Source organism: Convolutriloba macropyga, chromosome 8 (genome assembly GCF_964194025.1).
Source record: "Convolutriloba macropyga chromosome 8, txConMacr16.3, whole genome shotgun sequence".
Lineage (NCBI taxonomy): Eukaryota > Metazoa > Xenacoelomorpha > Acoela > Convolutidae > Convolutriloba > Convolutriloba macropyga.
This window is the reverse complement of record NC_134475.1, coordinates 15,848,275-15,868,516: the sequence shown is the minus strand read 5'-3', so window position 1 is coordinate 15,868,516 and position 20,242 is coordinate 15,848,275. Positions and strand designations below refer to the sequence as shown.

General features: G+C 34.4%; 1 protein-coding gene across 9 annotated transcripts in view; it reads left to right on the top strand.

Annotated features, from left to right (window-relative positions):
- LOC142344506 (AP-3 complex subunit beta-1-like) overlaps window positions 1-20,242 on the top strand; it is a 120,058-nt gene that overhangs the window by 35,541 nt on the left and 64,275 nt on the right. For 2 of the 9 annotated variants that reach the window (XM_075396212.1, XM_075396215.1), the window contains exons 3-4: window positions 17,971-18,000; window positions 18,588-18,663. In XM_075396212.1, the coding sequence (XP_075252327.1) occupies window positions 17,971-18,000; window positions 18,588-18,663 (106 nt within the window). Of the gene's footprint in view, window positions 1-8,885; window positions 9,929-12,461; window positions 12,501-13,215; window positions 14,221-17,970; window positions 18,001-18,587; window positions 18,664-20,242 lie in introns of those variants that run through there. The other 7 variants (XM_075396211.1, XM_075396214.1, XM_075396213.1 and 4 more) reach the window with 5 other exon arrangements.

Genomic DNA, 20,242 nt, shown 5'->3' with positions numbered 1-20,242 from the left:
TTTGGCGAATTTTTAGAGGACCGCTTAACTTATGCTTCAGTCTTAATTGTTGCCAGTTCCGCCCAATGATAGCGGAGAGCAAAGAGGAATGAATTTAAGATTTTATGGAACCAACTGGGGATAGTTTGAATTTTCTTTTTGAAATTGAAAATGGACTGACTGTTTCAAATTTTCGCGCCGCTGGAGTCAATTTTCGACAGTTAATCAATAAAGTTCAAATGAAAAGTGCCTGGAAATTGAAAACTTTTTTTGTGATTAAATTGTGATGAGTTAGAGCTTCATTGTTCCGAGTTGTCCAAGTTGGTTGATATCCATCTACTATGTGCAACCCATTATTGAAAGCAAACTCTGTTAAGGTTGTTTTTATTGCTTAAAGTAGTTTTTATTGTTGTCTCTGATCAGTCTAATGTTGTCTATTACTACTGATGCTTCTGAAATTTGTGATTTCAATAATTCACCAAGTAAATCTCTCCCAGATTATTTTTAAGAGCAACAAAAAACGTTTATGTTTTTTTGAATGCTTCTTGTATTTCAAAAATGTAATGATTCAAAAATTTCTAATTGATTTTATATCACTCCTGATGATATGGAAGTGTTTATTATCAAGATTACTACTCCACGACGCCTTCGCAATTGTGTCAACCTTGTCCTATTTTGATGAATGAAATAAAGCCTCAAAAAGTTAATGGTATATTTTGCTTTAATTTCATGCTTTAATTTCATGCTTTAATTTCATGCTTTAATTTACAAATTTCATGCTTTTAATTCAGAGATTGTCCTGCTGTTTGTGTTGAAAAGTTTCGCATATAGTGATCAATTTGATGTCTGTTTGTTGTCATTTTACGAGCGTCCAATCTCGCCATAATGAGTTCCAGGTTTGTCCTATCCTCAAAACCCATTGAACATTAATTGGTCTCACCAAAACTCTAATACGTGGTAAAAATCTCAAATTTGACCTCAAATATATTTCTCAAACGAGTTGAATTCTCAAACTACGTTCAGGTAGGTAACCATTTGTCGGTCATTTAGAGAGGACTGATTTATTGATTGAATTAAGATCTGACTCAAGCAATGGAGGGAGAGGTCGGATACTTTTACCAGGTTGGACTATTTGGCAAATTTTTAGAGGACCGCATAACTTATGCTTAAAAGAGGTCTTCAGTCTGAATTGTTGCCAGTTCCGCCCATTGACAGCGGAGAGCAGAGATGAATGAAATTAAGAAGATTTTATGGAACCAACTGGGGATAGTTTGAATTTTCTTTTTGAAATTGAAAATGGACTGACTGTTTCAAATTTTCGCGCCGCTGGAGTCAATTTTCGACGGTTAATCAATAAAGTTCAAATGAAAAGTGCCTGGAAATTGAAAACTTTTTTTGTGATTAAATTGTGATGAGTTAGAGCTTCATTGTTCCGAGTTGTCCAAGTTGGTTGATATCCATCTACTATGTGCAACCCATTATTGAAAGCAAACTCTGTTAAAGTTGTTTTTATTGCTTAAAGTAGTTTTTATTGTTGTCTCTGATCAGTCTAATGTTGTCTATTACTACTGATGCTTCTGAAATTTGTGATTTCAATAATTCACCAAGTAAATCTCTCCCAGATTATTTTTAAGAGCAACAAAAAACGTTTATGTTTTTTTGAATGCTTCTTGTATTTCAAAAATGTAATGATTCAAAAATTTCTAATTGATTTTATATCACTCCTGATGATATGGAAGTGTTTATTATCAAGATTACTACTCCACGACGCCTTCGCAATTGTGTCAACCTTGTCCTATTTTGATGAATGAAATAAAGCCTTAAAAAGTTAATGGTATATATTGCTTTAATTTCATGCTTTAATTTACAAATTTCATGCTTTTAATTCAGAGATTGTCCTGCTGTTTGTGTTGAAAAGTTTCGCATATAGTGATCAATTTGATGTCTGTTTGTTGTCATTTTACGAGCGTCCAATCTCGCCATAATGAGTTCCAGGTTTGTCCTATCCTCAAAACCCATTGAACATTAATTGGTCTCACCAAAACTCTAATACGTGGTAAAAATCTCAAATTTGACCTCAAATATATTTCTCAAACGAGTTGAATTCTCAAACTACGTTCAGGTAGGTAACCATTTGTCGGTCATTTAGAGAGGACTGATTTATTGATTGAATTAAGATCTGACTCAAGCAATGGAGGGAGAGGTCGGATACTTTTACCAGGTTGGACTATTTGGCAAATTTTTAGAGGACCGCATAACTTATGCTTAAAAGAGGTCTTCAGTCTGAATTGTTGCCAGTTCCGCCCATTGACAGCGGAGAGCAGAGATGAATGAAATTAAGAAGATTTTATGGAACCAACTGGGGATAGTTTGAATTTTCTTTTTGAAATTGAAAATGGACTGACTGTTTCAAATTTTCGCGCCGCTGGAGTCAATTTTCGACGGTTAATCAATAAAGTTCAAATGAAAAGTGCCTGGAAATTGAAAACTTTTTTTGTGATTAAATTGTGATGAGTTAGAGCTTCATTGTTCCGAGTTGTCCAAGTTGGTTGATATCCATCTACTATGTGCAACCCATTATTGAAAGCAAACTCTGTTAAAGTTGTTTTTATTGCTTAAAGTAGTTTTTATTGTTGTCTCTGATCAGTCTAATGTTGTCTATTACTACTGATGCTTCTGAAATTTGTGATTTCAATAATTCACCAAGTAAATCTCTCCCAGATTATTTTTAAGAGCAACAAAAAACGTTTATGTTTTTTTGAATGCTTCTTGTATTTCAAAAATGTAATGATTCAAAAATTTCTAATTGATTTTATATCACTCCTGATGATATGGAAGTGTTTATTATCAAGATTACTACTCCACGACGCCTTCGCAATTGTGTCAACCTTGTCCTATTTTGATGAATGAAATAAAGCCTTAAAAAGTTAATGGTATATATTGCTTTAATTTCATGCTTTAATTTACAAATTTCATGCTTTTAATTCAGAGATTGTCCTGCTGTTTGTGTTGAAAAGTTTCGCATATAGTGATCAATTTGATGTCTGTTTGTTGTCATTTTACGAGCGTCCAATCTCGCCATAATGAGTTCCAGGTTTGTCCTATCCTCAAAACCCATTGAACATTAATTGGTCTCACCAAAACTCTAATACGTGGTAAAAATCTCAAATTTGACCTCAAATATATTTCTCAAACGAGTTGAATTCTCAAACTACGTTCAGGTAGGTAACCATTTGTCGGTCATTTAGAGAGGACTGATTTATTGATTGAATTAAGATCTGACTCAAGCAATGGAGGGAGAGGTCGGATACTTTTACCAGGTTGGACTATTTGGCAAATTTTTAGAGGACCGCATAACTTATGCTTAAAAGAGGTCTTCAGTCTGAATTGTTGCCAGTTCCGCCCATTGACAGCGGAGAGCAGAGATGAATGAAATTAAGAAGATTTTGTGGAACCAACTGGGGATAGTTTGAATTTTCTTTTTGAAATTGAAAATGGACTGACTGATTCAAATTTTCGCGCCGCTGGAGTCAATTTTCGACAGTTAATCAATAAAGTTCGAATGAAAAGTGCCTGGAAATTGAAAAGTGTTTTTTTTGGATTAAACTGTGATGAGTTAGAGCTTCATTGTTCCGAGTTGTCCAAGTTGGTTGATATTCATCTATTATGTGCAATCCATTATTGAAAGCAAACTCTGTTAAAAGTTGTTTTTATTGCTAAAAGTATTTTTTATTGTTGTCTCCGATCAGTCTAATTTTGTCTGTTACTACTGATGCTTCTAAATTTGTGATTTCAATAATTCACCAAGTAAAAACTCTCCCAGATTATTTTTAATAGCATTAAGAAACGTTTATTATGTTTTTTTGAATGTTTCTTGTATTTCAACCCATAGTGATTCAAAAATTTCTAATTAATTTTGTATCACGACTGATGATATGAAAGTAATTATTATCCAGATTACTACTCCACGATCTTTTAGCAAGGTCAACCTTGTCCTACTTTGATGAATGAAAAAATGCTTTAAAAAGTCAATGGTATATATTGCTTTAATTTCATCCTTTAATTTACAAATTTCATGGTTTTCGGAGATTGTCCTGCTGTTTGTGTTGAAAAGTTTTACATGTAGTGATCAATTTGATGTCCGTTTGTTGCCATTTTACGAGAGTACAATCTCGCCATAATGGGTTGCAGGTTTGTCCTATCCTTAAAACCCATTGAACAATAATTTGTCTCACCAAAACTCTAATACGAGGTAAAAATCTCAAATTTGACCTCAAATATGTTGAATTCTCAAACTACATTGAGGTAGGTAACCATTTGTCGGTCATTGAGAGAGGACTGCTTTATTGGTTGAAGTAAGATCTGACTCAAGCAATGAAGGGAGAGGTCGGATACTTTTACCAGGTTGGACTATTTGGCAAATTTTTAGAGGACTGCATAACTTATGCTCAAAAGAGGTCTTCAGTCTTAATTGTTGCCAGTTCCGCCCATTGACAGCGGAGAGCAGAAAGGAATGAAATTAAGAAGATTTTTTGAAACCAACTGGGGATAGTTTGAAATTTCCTTTTGAAATTGAAAATGGACTGACTGATTCAAATTTTCGCGCCGCTGGAGTCATTATCGACAATTAATCAATAAAGTTCAAATGAAAAGTGCATGGAAATTGAAAACTGTTTTTGTGATTAAACTGTGATGAGTTAGAGCTTCCTTGTTCCGAGTTGTCCAAATTGGTTGATATCAATCTACTATGTACAACCCATTTTTGAAAGCAAACACTGTTAAAAGTTGTTTTTATTGCTAAAAGTAGTTTTTATTGTTGTCTTCCATCAGTCTAATGTTGTCTGTTACTACTGATGCTTCTGAAATTTGTGATATCAATAACTCATCAAGTAAAAACTCTCCCAGACTTTTTTTAAGAGCAATAAGAAACGTTTATGTTTTTTTTGAATGCTTCTTGTATTTCAACCCATAATGATTAAAAAATTTCTAATTGATTTTATATCACTCCTGATGATATGAAAGTGTTTATTATCCAGATTACTACTCCACGATATCTTGGCAATTGCGTCAACCTTGTCCTACTTTGATGAATGAAATAATTCGTGAAAAAGTCAATGGTTTATATTGCTTTTATTTCGTGCTTTATTTTACAAATTTCATGGTTTTCGGAGATTGTCCTGCTGTTTGTGTTGAAAAGTTTTACATGTAGTGATCAATTTGATGTCCGTTTGTTGTCATTTTACGAGAGTACAATCTCGCCATAATGGGTTGCAGGTTTGTCCTATCCTTAAAACCCATTGAACATTAATTTGTCTCACCAAAACTCTAATACGAGGTAAAAATCTCAAATTTAACCTAAATATATTTCTCAAATATGTTGAATTCTCAAACTACATTAAGGTTGGTAACCATTTGTCGGTCATTGAGATAGGACTGCTTTATTGATTGAAGTAAGATCTGATTCAAGCAATGAAGGGAGAGGTCGGATACTTTTACCAGGTTGGACTATTTGGCAAATTTTTAGAGGACCGCATAACTTATGCTCAAAAGAGTTCTTCAGTCTTAATTGTTGCCAGTTCTGCCCATTGACAGCGGAGAGCAGAAAGGAATGAAATTAAGAAGATTTTATGAAACCAACCGGGGATAGTTTGAAATTTCTTTTTGAAATTGAAAATGGACTGACTGATTCAAATTTTCGCGCCGCTGGAGTCATTATCGACAATTAATCAATAAAGTTCAAATGAAAAGTGCATGGAAATTGAAAACTGTTTTTGTGATTAAACTGTGATGAGTTAGAGCTTCCTGGTTCCGAGTTGTCCAAATTGGTTGATATCAATCTACTATGTACAACCCATTATTGAAAGCAAACACTGTTAAAAGTTGTTTTTATTGCTAAAAGTAGTTTTTATTGTTGTCTTCCATCAGTCTAATGTTGTCTGTTACTACTGATGCTTCTGAAATTTGTGATATCAATAGCTCATCAAGTAAAAACTCTCCCAGACTTTTTTTAAGAGCAATAAGAAACGTTTATGTTTTTTTGAATGCTTCTTGTATTTCAACCCATAATGATTAAAAAATTTCTAATTGATTTTATATCACTCCTGATGATATGAAAGTGTTTATTATCCAGATTACTACTCCACGATATCTTGGCAATTGCGTCAACCTTGTCCTACTTTGATGAATGAAATAATTCGTGAAAAAGTCAATGGTTTATATTGCTTTTATTCCTTGCTTTATTTTAAAATTTAATGGTTTTTGTTTCAGAGATTGTCCTGCTGTTTGTGTTGAAAAGTTTTACATGTAGTGATCAATTCGATGTCCGTTTGTTGTCATTTTACGAGCGTTGAATCTCACCATAATGGGTACCAGGTTTGTTCTATACTGGAAACCCATTGAACATCAATTGGTTGTACCAAAACTCTAATACGAGGTTAAACTTTCAAATTTAACCTCAAATATATTTCTCGACGTTTTTTTGTTTCAGAACTTGTCCGGCTGTACTACTCCACGATCGTTTAGCAATGTCAACTTTGTCCTACTTTGATGAATGAAAAAATGCTTTAAAAAGTCAATGGTATATATTGCTTTAATTTCATCCTTTAATTTACAAATTTCATGGTTTTCGGAGATTGTCCTGCTGTTTGTGTTGAAAAGTTTCGCATATAGTGATTAATTTGATATCCGTTTGTTGCCATTTTACGATCCTACAATCTCGCCATAATGGGTTCCAGGTTTGTCCTATCCTCAAAACCCATTGAACATTAATTGGTCTCACCAAAAATCTAATACCAAGTAAAAATCTCAAATTTAACCTCAAATATTTTTCTCAAATATGTTGAGTTGAATTCTCAATTTACATTGAGGTAGGTAACCATTTGTCGGTCATTGAGAGAGGACTGCTGTATTGATTGAATTAAGATCTGACTCACGCAATGGAGGGAGAGGTCGGATACTATTACCAGGTTGGACTATTTGGCGAATTTTTAGAGGAGCGCATAATTTTCGCTCAAAAGAGGGCTTCAGTCTTAATTTGTGTCAGTTCGGCCCAATGATAGCGGCGAGCAGAAAGGAATAAAATTACGAAGATAATGTGGAACTAACTGGGGATAACTTGAAATTTCTTTTTGAAATTGAAAATGAACGAATTGATTCAATTTTTTTGCGCCGCTGGAGTCAATTTTCGACAGTTAATCAATACAGTTCAAATGAAAAGTGTGCGGAAATTGATTTCAAGGAATATCAAAACATGAAAATGGAGAAAAGATTCGGTAAAAAGATCTTTGGAATGTACACTTGAAAGAATCAACTGGGATAAATTGCAATTGCATTTTGAAATCGAAAAGGGAACTGATTGATTCAAGATTTTATGTGTTTGAAGTCAATTTGCGGCACTTATCCACAAAAGTGCAAATGAAACGAGTTTGAAAATTGATTTCATATATTTTCAGTGTAAATAATTTTATTGGTATACAATAAATATAATAAATTCATTTAAAGCCACTTTGTGAATTTATTGCGATTAAGTCGCCCCTCCTAACTGAATAGGCTACAGTTGAATCGAACTCCATCTGATGTTTGTGAGCAAATCATCCGACGCTATTTGGTTGTTTCTTGTTTGAAGATTATGATTCAACCGAACACATCAATATCTCATTTCAGCAAGTACGTGAGGTTTCCAGAAGTTGTCTCATTTTTTAATCGGTAGAATTTTTCTTAAGTCATGTCGCTACAAAGTTTTGATGGTTACGAAGCAACTTTTCCTCTGATTTACGCTTTGTTGTCACGTGCTCACTTTTTATGACAGCAGAATGTTGAGATTTATGTAGGGAAATGACAGGCGAATTTTTTTTTGAAGATATCGGCATGGAAGTACCGCTCTGTAAAATAATGGAAAGAGTTTGTTCAAGCGTAGTGGTATTTGTATTAGCGAGTTTACTTTGTAAAATTTTTGCCATGCAAAGATAACGAGAGCAGTCTCGGTCAAACATCTGTTTCAGTTTTTAACATTGGAATTCTTGTAGTTACTTTGTCACACATAACACATCCATCCTTATATTAAATCGCTTATAACTTTTGGGAGGTTAACTTTTAGTTAGTGCATTCAACAGGCTTTTGTGCCGTTTTGAGAGAACATCAAATGTTGAATTGAAGTAATGCTTTTTTATGCATGTTATTATTACATCATTCGTTATAGTGCCAGGATAAATTGTAGTTGAAATAAAAGGCCATACTCATATAACTAGTATTTGGTATTGTTTGGACATTGCAAATGGAGTTGAACAATTTTTTCGCGCTTCTCTTATCAAAGCGCAACAACGAATTAAAGGGTGTTATTATATCGCTTTTTATTTGCTGAGCTTTCCCCTTTTTATCTAATTTTTATCTTCCTTCGGAAATCTTGTTAATTTGATTTCTCCCAAGTTACGATGATGTAAATGTAAAAGTTGAATTGTTTTTGTTTTTTTTGTCTTATAAGCGTATGTGCAGAACGCAGATGAGTTTATACGGCTTGTTTTATTATAATTTGTTACAACTTAGTTATAATTTTGAGGGCATATGGTTATTAATTACGTTTATTAATTTCACGTAACTTGTTTTCAACTCTTAGAATGAACAATTTAGTGCAGTTTGAATAGTTATGAATTTTTAGCAAGACGACAATTACAATGGTGCAAACCGAATTCATGTGCGCATTTTTGCGTAAAATTTTACGTCAGTATGTTTTAAAGTTTGATCACTCGTCTGTGTTATGATATACATCTGTCGTGTTCAACATGTTGGTTCATTAGTTGTAAGGAAATTTCGATTTACATATTTTTTTTGTTTTACATTTATCTAATTACATCTAATTTGTTATAGCTTGCTTAGTTTTGACATATTGAAACCAAATTATTGCTGAAATTTATTACAAAGGATTTTTTGTGTTCATAACTAAAATTGAAAAGTGTCTCTTGACGCTTTTTTTTCTGGGAAAATCGTTTTTTACCCTTTAATGGTTTCTTATGTCTGAAATACTGAAATAAATATTGATATTTCAAACAGTTAAACAATTTTAACGAAAATGATTTGTGCAAAATTTTGATGCAATAGCTTGTTGAAGATTTTCAGTTACTCGCACGTATGAATTAATTTGTTTGCTTTGTGAATTGTGCAAACTATATGAGAAAACAACCTTACAGTGAATCACAAATTGTCTGTTATCACGGTAATGACTTCTGAATTGCGCGCTTCTATTTGAGTTGTAGTATCTTACTAAACAGTTCCAAAGATAGCAAACTCATTGCCAATATTTGCCAGTTATTTGAAGAGAATTAAACTTAATGCTCTGAGTCCACTCACTACACACACTCTCATCTGCATACAGAGTAGTCCCATTACATATTTAATCACGCCGACCTTTAAGTTCGGTGATTTTGGAAATGGTTAAAGATACGGACCATTTAAGACCCGCAAAATCGCAATCCTCGTCTAACGGTCCTATGAGCAAAATGAAGCAGAAAATATGGCGAAGTTCGTACGTCAACATTGACGATACAACGAAGATCAAGGGGTCAACTTTGACCAGTAATTACACGAATTCGTCGTCCAATTCTTTCGTTAGCTTTCAAATGGAAACTTCCACAAATTCGGTTGCGAATGAAGAACAAACCGATTGTTCCCAAACTGAAGCAACTAATGGTTTCCAACAGGGTGCAATGATTTGTATGGATTCCTCAATTAATGGAACTGAAACTCCTGCTAAGATGATAAACGGTGACGCAACAGGTAGTCAGGGTATCAATGGAGTGACATCGAATGGTTCTTCTGGTGGTAATTTTGTGACCAATGGTGCTTCCAATATTGCCTCGGCTTTTTTCAGACTGCCATCAAATGTTTCGTTACCAGACTCATCACATATCATCCCCGACGTGTCCGTGTTTATGAAGGGAATGTTGCGAAGAAAACGGTACGTCCATGGCGCATTTTATCCCTGCTGTCTATTGCAGAATAAGTTTAGAGCAAACTGACTTTTGATAAGCTTTTCGGTTTCAAATGGTAATGTTTTGAGAGAAATGGTAATGTTCTCGAGAGACATTTTTACTCTTGAATTTTTGATTTTTTTGAGTGATTTGAATTGCACGCATTGAGAAGTATTAAGCCTGTTGTGAGCGAATTCAGTAGATAGCCAGTATAGCGCAGTGGTTAATGTCCCCGACTCTCAACCGAGAGGTCAAGGGTTTGTACGCCACCCTAGTCAAAAGTTTTTGCTTGATAAAGGCAGTTTCTCTAGCCTCGCCCGTCATTCGAGTGCAATTCTTCCGATGTTAGTGGGTTTATGTTTCGAAGATTGCAATTCAAAGATGCTGAAATTTTATGTAGTTAAAGGATTGATATATTGATTAACTACAGATTGGTCTCAAAAAGTTTTATTTACGCAGCTGTTAGAGGAGGATGGCAATCGAAAAAACACCAGATTTAGGAACTTTCTGATACCCTATTTTCTCTCCTAAGGCCTGAATTCAGTGTCTAACGCTCCTTAATTATCAACAAATAGCGAAAAAAGTTAAGGGAATTTGTCTTCATGCCAAGCAAAAATCAGTTTATTCAATTAACCTTTAATGCAAATGAATTCGATGCAAGGGCCTATAAGTAGGAAAAATGTACGAAACTTTTGTCTCTGCTTTATCACACTTTTTAACTTTCTGGTTTGACACCCATTGCTGCAATTTTATCAATGACCGGTTTTTTAAATTAATTGAGAAGTATGAGCAAGAATAACCAAAAGCGTTTAGAAGCAAAAAAAAAGATGTTCAAAACCATTTAAATAGATCAACGCAATTGTTTCACCTAGTCGAACAAAGAAGTTGACAAATGGATATAAGTTTCTTTGATATGATCGTTTTTTACACTAACAAATAATGATGAAATGCTTATAGTAAAAAATCTTTTCCGTTAATTTGTAGTCTGCGATTATGTTTTTATTTATTAATAGCCGCCCTCATCTTCTCAGCCGGCTATTATAGCGCTCCTTTTTTTTACTTCGTCGAATAAAAAAATGTTTCGCTTTACCTCATTTTGCCGCTTTTTCAACATTTTGCGTGATATCTTTTTAACTTCTCTAGGCTAGTTTCTCTCTTCTCTCATTCTGCCAAAAGTGATTTTGAACATTAGTTGCTCAGCAAAGCAATTCACAATGAACAGAGTCAGTATAAAAAATTGAAGTCAGAAGTAGAAACGCGATAAACCCATAAAGCCCAATTTTAGATGCCCGCTATTTGAACGTCGTTCCTATAAGTCTTAGTTACCACCTCTAATGATTATTGGTATTGATAGTAGCCCCTGTAGCGTCTCTCTAAGAAACAGAAGTACCTTATGTTCAACTACGAAATGCCATCAAAATAAATCGGACATAAAAAATGTTTTTGTACAAAAATCTTTTTTTTTTCAATATCTTCTATTCTTTCAATCCCAATAATGCTTATTGGAATCAACGGCGGCTATTTTCCGGCAATCTGCCGGGTATGTTTTTAATTAGATGTCACGTGTTTCAGCGACTTCAATTAAAAATGCTCCGTCAATAAATTGGAGATGTGTTGTATGTTTTCAAATTTGCTTGTAAAATTCGAATATTTGGGTAGAAATAATAGTCATATTTTTTGGTTGAAATCTTCCAATTTTACATGTTTTTTTGCAATTTTAACCTATGAAATAAAAACAGTGGAATGTTTAACTTTGAAGCTATAATTCAAATAGTTTTTGCTTTCTGTTTTCATCGTTTTCTGTTTTCTTTTTGGAGTTTACTAGAACAATTAGCCTGAATTACAAAAAAAATTGATTCATTTTGTCATTGAAATTTTAAGTTCTTCAATTCTCTGATTGAAGCCAATTGTCATTTGTCTGTGTTCGACAATTAGACTTAGAGTATTGAACTGAAAAAATTTAAAAGGATTTCTATAAAAGTATCAAAATAAAATTGTTTTTGTTTAAAAGTTGAGTTAAAAGTGCAATATTGGGTAGCGCCTATCTATTTAGCCTATCTACCAATACTGCGTCTATCTACTGAGCGTTTTATTTATTTTAACCCGCCGTGAGAAGTAAGTGTACCATTTTTTGACAGAACTGAAATACAGCGTGTGTTAAAGTCTAAATTTATCAATATTGTTATTTTGAATAATTTGGAACTAATTTTTAACCGTCGAAATTTGACAGTTATATTTGAAATTGCAATGAGAGAAAAATTTGCTTATTGGCATTTGTAATAGCAAAAAAGTCTGTATATTGGCTTAAATTTGCAGAAAGAACCGTCAACTGTGATTCCAAATTTTTCTTTGATACTTTCTTTTAAATCAAGCTGAGATTTTACAGCAATTGATTGAAAAAAAAATTCCAGGGAGTTTAGGTTTTTTCCATGGGTGTGTTGAGCTTGCGGGCTAATGAGGCAATTACAGATATTTCCTAGCGTTCTGCTGGTATGTTTTGCCTTCAATTAACTGTTTCAGAGAGTTGCCAAATGGAACTTACGTTTATGATAATGACCCGTATGTAATATTTGATGTCGAATTCTAAATGTATCTATTTCAATTGCTGTACATAATAAATGCTCTCATTCATCGCCGCTTTTTTGAAAATTTGTGGCTCCCGCTTGCTTGCTAAAAATTGTTGTAACGTTGTGATAAGTACTAAATTGTGATGCTTTGGAACATTGCATAATGTATAGATTTGATAATGAATACATCTGAACGATGTCTTTTAACGTAATTTCATTTTAGCCAATCTAATTTAACCCCAAAAAAGTCACTCGAATAAATCCAATTCCTTAAATCTGAATTTCACCTCAATTTTACAACGCAGAAGGGACCATATTTACTGTATTCTACACATTCTTTGATTCATGAACTTTGAATTTAATGAGCGGAGTCTGAGGGTAAATTTAGGGAAAATGTTGCGTAAACCCTAATGCTTTCAAATTTCGTCTGTCGCTAATTTGTTCAATTTCGCGGACAGTTGTTCACACAATGTTGTATAAAGATCATCTGAGCTTTCCATTTTTTGCTTTTCCTACTGCTGCTTCCCACAACGTGCAATTCCTTTTTGCCATTCAAACAATGAACTGCTTGCTAGCCTTCCCCAATCTTGAGCAAAAATGGATTTAAGTGGTAAAACGTACAGAATACTACATAGGTCTGTCATTCTTTTTCCCTACCACCGTGTTACGTACGCAATTTTGTTCACATGGGGAAAATATAGTATCCCCTTTTTTAACCTCTGATTACGTTAGAGCTATCGTGACTGTGCTAAGATAGGCTCTGTGTGAATTTTGTAAGCCATTATGTCTTATTCCAAAATACGAGCCCTTTTAAGGGGAAATTGTAACGTATGTTGATGCTGTAACCATCGGTCTACCTGAAAGCGAGTGTGGTGTGTATAAACCCCTTGGAAATGATTTTGAGCTCTTTATGGGGACGTTATTCTCTTAACATTTACGAGGTTATGCTATATAACCAATTGGTCTGTGCGTAATAGAGCATACCTCTACTTGTTTCCTCTTTTTCCTTAATTATGTTTTCTCAAGTACTTTTCACACACGATTTATTAACACAACCATCTTTACCTTTTTAAGTTTCAACGGAAGACGAGAGGTTGCAGTTTGTTCTACACAGTTGAAAGACAGCGAAAATTGATATAGTTACTCCGGGTACACACATTTGGAACTGTTTTTCACGCCGGTGTAATCCGATAGATCAGTTTGCTTAATATCTTATCACCATTATAATAATTTCAATTTGTGATGGCTACTCTCAATTCTTATTATTGTTAGCATCTTCAACCATTATCAGCTCGCAGTTACACATTAGTTTGTTCAAAAGCTTTAAAAAATTGTTCATTGTGAAAATGAAACAGATTCAGTAATTTGATTAAATTGTGCGTTATGACGTCCACCGGCTCAACAGGAATCGGCCATTTCTCATTAAATCTTCAGCCCTGCTGCAACAAGCCGCTTTACGAACCGGAAAAACAGAAAATGCAAGGCCGAACACCCACTGATTTATCTCGTTATTGTCAGTGTAAAAACCCGAAACCTTCTTCTGCTCATACTGGAACTGCGTCTGGTATATCCAGTCGGCCGGGTGGTGGTGGTGTGTCTAATTTTGGAACCCACTTTTCTTCTGGTGGAGGAGGAGGGGTTTTGGGTAGTAATGCCAGTTATATTAGGGCTATTTCGGGTGGGATTGCTTTCAGTTCGGATATGGATGCGAGGTCAGTTAGTTGGAGTTTGTCCACAGTTTCAAAACGTTTTTTTTTGTTCAACACTATCAAAACTCTGATTTCCTTCACCGATGTTGGTAGATTAATGATTAATTCATATCTGGAGATGGGAAGATACTTGTTCCAAGTAGAGTTATCGGGTGGTGTTTTCAATACTAGTTTTTAATAGCCGCCTCAGCTCATCCGTCTATTATAGGGCTCCTAATTTTGGTTTTGAATTGTATTGGGCGCTGTTTTATTACGACTCGAAGAGGAGTATTGGAGAAGTCCTTTTTTAATCAATTTTATTGGAGTGAATTTTGAAGCAGGAAATGAAACACGTGAAAAAATTTGGAGTGATTTTGTTGCTGAACAAAATGAAAAGTGGAGCGAAAAGAAAGTGGTGTTTTGTTCATATCGCTGTTTTCTAGAGATCGAGAAATTGGGGTGTGAAAAAAAATTGTAAGCGAGCGAAATTTTTTGTTCACGTGAGGCTTTTTAAAGCAGTTTTTTTCAATTTTGGTTAAGAGTTTTGTTTATGATTACGTTTTAATTTTAGGTTGGTTTTGGTAGTAGTTTGAAGGTTTGGGAATTTTCTATGAATTTTATGCTAATTCGGAGGTTTTTCATGCATTTTGCTGAATTTTGTGCTAATTTTTGCGATTTTATTACTTGAGCAGTTTTTAGATAACAAGAGGTTACAGTGTTGTGGATATGAGGCATTTTTTATTTGAGAGTTATGACAAAAAATGGCGAAAATTGAAACTTTTCTCTTAATTTTTTTTATTTGCAGTTTATCGTCTTTTTTGTGTTTCTCAGTCTATTATGACTTGCCTATTGTCTTGCGAGCATCTAGATACCCTATTGTCCGAAAGAAATTTGTCTTTGGATTTATTTGCTTTTGTAATATCAAAATTTTCAAATTTTTCTAGTTCTTTAGTCCAAGTTGGTTATGAGAACTTATTTTTTTCATGATTCGGCTTTTTTTCTAAAAAAATCCTCATAAATGGGTTTTTTGGTACTAGTTGTTTCGTTGAGGTAATTTTGGCAGAGACAGTTATTTCGGGATCTCAATTTATGAAAAAAATATCGATCAGATTTTTAATCGTATTTAAAAGATTGATTTTCTTGTTTTCATTTTTTTTCAAGTGGAATTCCTTGTTTTCTTGTTTTCAAGTGGAATTCCTACTTCGAGTCGTTTTCTTGTTTTCAAGTGGAATTCCTACTTCGAGTCGTTTCAGGAATTGTTCCGGCTGTTTTTTTATGATCTGTTCACTCATATTCATGATTCTTGGGGACATCGTGGTTTTTTTTACAATTCAAAGAACTTGAATTGTATTGGGGCGCTGTCTTTTTTTAAGATCTGTTCACACATTTTCATGATTTTTGAAGTCAGATTGGAGCAGTGATTTCACCGAGTTGTTTTGCGGCGTGAAATTTTCCGCTCTAATTTTTAAGTAGTGTGAGAAAACAGTGTTTGAACAAGAATTCGCTTTCTCGCTAGTCGTTTTTTTTTCACTTGCGGTGATTTCACATTAATTTTTACTGTTTTTGTCGCTTTTTTATCAATTTTTCCTAAGTGCTTTTCGCAATCCATTCAAAGTTCATTCTAGGCCTAGTTTTGTGTTTCAACCAAGTTTTCATTTTTCGGTAGTGGTTTTTTGTTTACATGCGACATTTTTGTCCTGTTTTTTGATTTTCTCTTTTTGTTTTTATCTATTTTTTAAATATGGTTTTCGCAATTCACTTATAGTCCGTTCTAAGTCTAGTTTTTCGTTTAGTCAATGAAAATTTGTTGAATTGTACGTCAGGACTTGTCATGCTAGGTTTTTTACTTCGTCGAGTAATTTTTTTTTTGCTTTACCTTAGTTCACTGCATGTTCAACAATTTGCGTGAAATCTTTTTGACTTCTCCGGGATAGTTTCATTCTTCTCTCATTCTGCTTAAAGTGCTTTTAATCAGCAGTTGCCCAGCAAAGCAATTTAAACTGAACAGAGCCAGTATCAAAAAACGAAATCAGAAATACAAACGGGATAAACCCATAAAGCCCGATGCCCGGTACTCGAACTTTGTTCTTAGTTTACATCTCTAATGCTTATTGGCATTGATACTAGCCCCTGTGTGGTCTGACTACGAAACGGGAGTATGTTCAGCTCCAAAATGACATCAAAGTTGTTTGCACTGTGAAATTGTTTGTACAAAAATCATTTTTTCACTAGCTTTTTCTCTTCTTTCAATCCCAATCTTGCTTATGGGAATCAGCGGCGGCTATTTTCCTGAAATCTGCCGGGTATATTTATACTGCTAAAAGTTTTCAAACTCAATAGCTTACTGTTTGTTGCTGAGTGATAATCATACAAAATTTGGCAATGTATTTTGTAGATGTTTTTTTTTACATCATACTGCGAATTTTGACCAATTTGATGTTCTCATGAATCGGCTTCTGCAAATTTCTTCTATTGAACCTTGTGATATGTCCAAATTTCGTTGCCTATCTTTAAAATAAAAGTTTATAAATTTTGCTAGAAAAAGTTGTTAATTCTTAAAAGCTGTTTAATTTTAAACAAATCTTCTTAAAGAAGATTCTGTAAATTGCCTGAAAGTCAATTCATAAATATTTCGAAACCTCCTGTGGTCTTTTTATTGCAATTTTTCGCTTGACCAATTTTTCGTCTGACAATTTTGACTTTTTGTCCTCAACGGCGGGATGAACAGGAAAACCCCAGAGAGCAGTAAGTGTCTCAGAGCCGTGCGCCTTACTAGTTTCTAAGCATGCTATCCACCTAAATTTCCTGAGTGAAGGGCGGTTTTCAATGTTATAAGTTTGATCACTCTTATCAGTCACCCCCCTCAGTCACCGCTCCCCCCCCCCCCCCCAAACACTCCCTCAGCCACCCTCCTGCACCTGGCGCTTTGAACCCCCCTCGTGCAGCACTCCCAACCCTACCCCTCACTCGCTTAACAACCCCCCTCCCCGTTACGCGCACCCCCTAATTAGCCCATCCCCTAATGCTAGCAGCCCTAAGCGCAAGCTGTTTACTACCCAAGTCAACAGCTCGCCGGTCGTTTGAGAGCAGTTTGCCCGACGTTAACGTTAGTTGTGTATGTTCCTCTGTTTTATTCGTTTCGCACTTTAAAAATTCTGAAGTTGTTATATTCTTGTCTGCGAATATATGGAATTTGTTACTCACTGTTCAGATATTGGTTATAGCAGTTTCCTAGTTTAAAGAAAATGAAAAAAAGGAACTTTTTCCTGAAGTGATTGTTTCAATTTTGAAAAAAAATTGTTAACGGTTCCGGTTAGGGATTTCCAGAAATGCATTTAGCTCGGCTGTTTTTTAATTCACTTCATCAAAACCGCAGGGGGCATCTTTCAAGTAAAATTTCTCCAAGAACTGTGTGGATGTTACGATGAGTCAGATTCCGTTTCATTCATTTTCAGCGGCGCGTTTTAAACCCATTAAGCTGTTTGTTCTCGTATGATTAGATTATGTCAATCAGGTCTCTGATATCAATCTAAACGGTCATTTAAATTTTGTTTGTGAAATCTATTTTTGGACGAGTGAAATTTATTGAATGATTTATTGAGTGACTCGATAAAAGTCAATATGTATTTTGAGTTTTACAAGAAATGCTCAATTAAGAATTATACATTTTTCTGTGAAATACTAATTTTGATATGAATCTCATCTGTGTTTTTTGCCACTTTTTCTATCAGAAGTATATTTCTATGCGTTGTGTAATTGCGTGGTTTGTTGGAGGTATTTGGACGATATTGATGATGAGCACAGGTATTGATGGCCGTACTGATGAGCATCCGATCAAATCCATCTCTATCTATCTATCTATCTATCAAAAATGTTCTATCGCTTCAGCTCTGTTACCAGTTAAACGTATATTTTGCGTTGTATAAGATGAGCAGTAGGGATTGTACAAATCTGTGCGTTGCACTGAAAAGTTCCAACATGATTTTTAGTATGGGTTTGAAACGGAGTTTTTAAGAATGCGTGAAAAAATTGAAATGTGCAGAATATCTGAGATATCTTCTATATTTTCCTTGAAAATGTTGGAACAATTAATTTTTCATAAACAAAATCATTCGTGGAACCTTCTTCCTCTCATGCCTGCTCGACTTCAAGTAGAGAATAACCACCTACAATTTTTAACTGCACATTGCAATTGATAGTATACTAACAAAGATATTAAAACAATTTACATACAATGATTTTATTAGCAATTATTGAAGCCGGGATAGATGGAGGAAGCGTTTTCCAATCATGTGTGTAGTCAGAAACAACTGATTTCATGAAAATACTAAAAAGGTAGATATCTTATGTTAGTTTTAATACATAACAACTATATTGTATTTCTGTTTTAGCCATGAAGATCTCAAGGAGTTGCTGGAGAGCAACAAAGACCCCTCGAAGTTGGAGGCCATGAAAACCATCATTGGGGTAAGACACAAATACCTTTTAAAAATAGATGATATGTCAGTGTAGATCCTGGGTACATTTTTGTACAATGGCAAAATACCTGATGAGCCCGAAATGCCTTATGTACTACCTAATGGGACATAATACCCCATAAAGAGGAAATATATTCCCTCTCACCTAGCAAGCTTAAAAAGATATCACGTTTGTTGGTAATACTTATCGAGTCCGTTGGTCCGCTGAGACATGGCCGTGTCAATCACAAAATTTAATTATATTGCTTGGTTATAATTATTCACAAATTATTATACTTCGAAATATTCGGTAAAATATTGGCGGTAAGCATTAGGTATTTATCCGGTTCCGTGAGGTTTTATGCACAAAATACCCAATGCCATAATACCTTATTAATTTCCTTTGATCTTTACGTTCAATAATTCTTCCACAAATCAGGCCTTCTTATTGTTCCTTTTTTGTCAAAATGGGGGGACTATATATGCGAGGCCGGCTTTTTTTCTTCAGTCAAATTTTGACTTTTTGTTTACGCATCGTGGAGAAAAAATATCAATTTGTAGCCCTTATGGGCTAATTTTGATTTTTTTAAAATAAAAATTTTATGGTAGGGTGAAAAAGCGGGGTTGTTTTAAAAATGAAAGGATAGTGTTTAGAGGGATTTTAAATTGTACCAATAATATAGTTGCTAGAAAATGTTTACCTTATATATCTATAATTATCTGATTATACAAATAGCGTTAACAAAACATAGAGGAAATTTTCTTATAGAAATCGAGTATCCGAATCACAAACTGAATTGGAGAACAAGTTCTTTTCGCGGACTCTTTCTGTTCTTCTTTGTGCCCATTAGGTTTTCTATTTTATGGTAGTTCAATTTTCGATCTAATCAAAACAGAAAAATAATAAGTCAAAAAGTTAAACATAAGCATAATTTTTATTGAAAAATATGGAAAGAAACACATTTTCCTTCCTAATTTGATCTAATATCCGGCGTTGATTGCATGAAAAACTGTATCGTACTGCAAAGGAAACTTGCCGAAATGGACGGGGAAACAATTATTTTGCGGTGTTGCTCGCTGAAGCAGCTTTTTACAATTGTAAATTTCCTAATTATTTACAATTTAACTGCCAATTTGCTCTTCGAAACAACTTGTATGTATCTAAATCAATCCAAAATTTAAACAACTTGACTTGGTTTTGTTGGATGTAATGACTATTCTGGTATTATGTAACCATTTTATAAAGTTGATGTGAACGTTCACTCTGATCGAGACACGACTGCTTTTCTGACGGTTTGCGTAGTTGAAGAAATAATCTGACAATGAGTAATTAATGGATCTCAAATGAAGTTCGTAGCAATTATATTAGCCCTGTGGTCTTTTGATATTCGATTTTTCGCTTCACCGATTATTCGTCACCTTTTGACATAAATTCATAGTATGAAGAGCGGTTCTTTGAAGTTGACCCCCCCCCCCTCGGTCCCTGACACTGTACGTCGTTCCGGCCGTAACCAAGCGCGCTCAACAATGCCCCCGCACTGGGCTCACCCACGCCCCTTCGATTAAGCTGAAGCTATCCCCCTAAACCA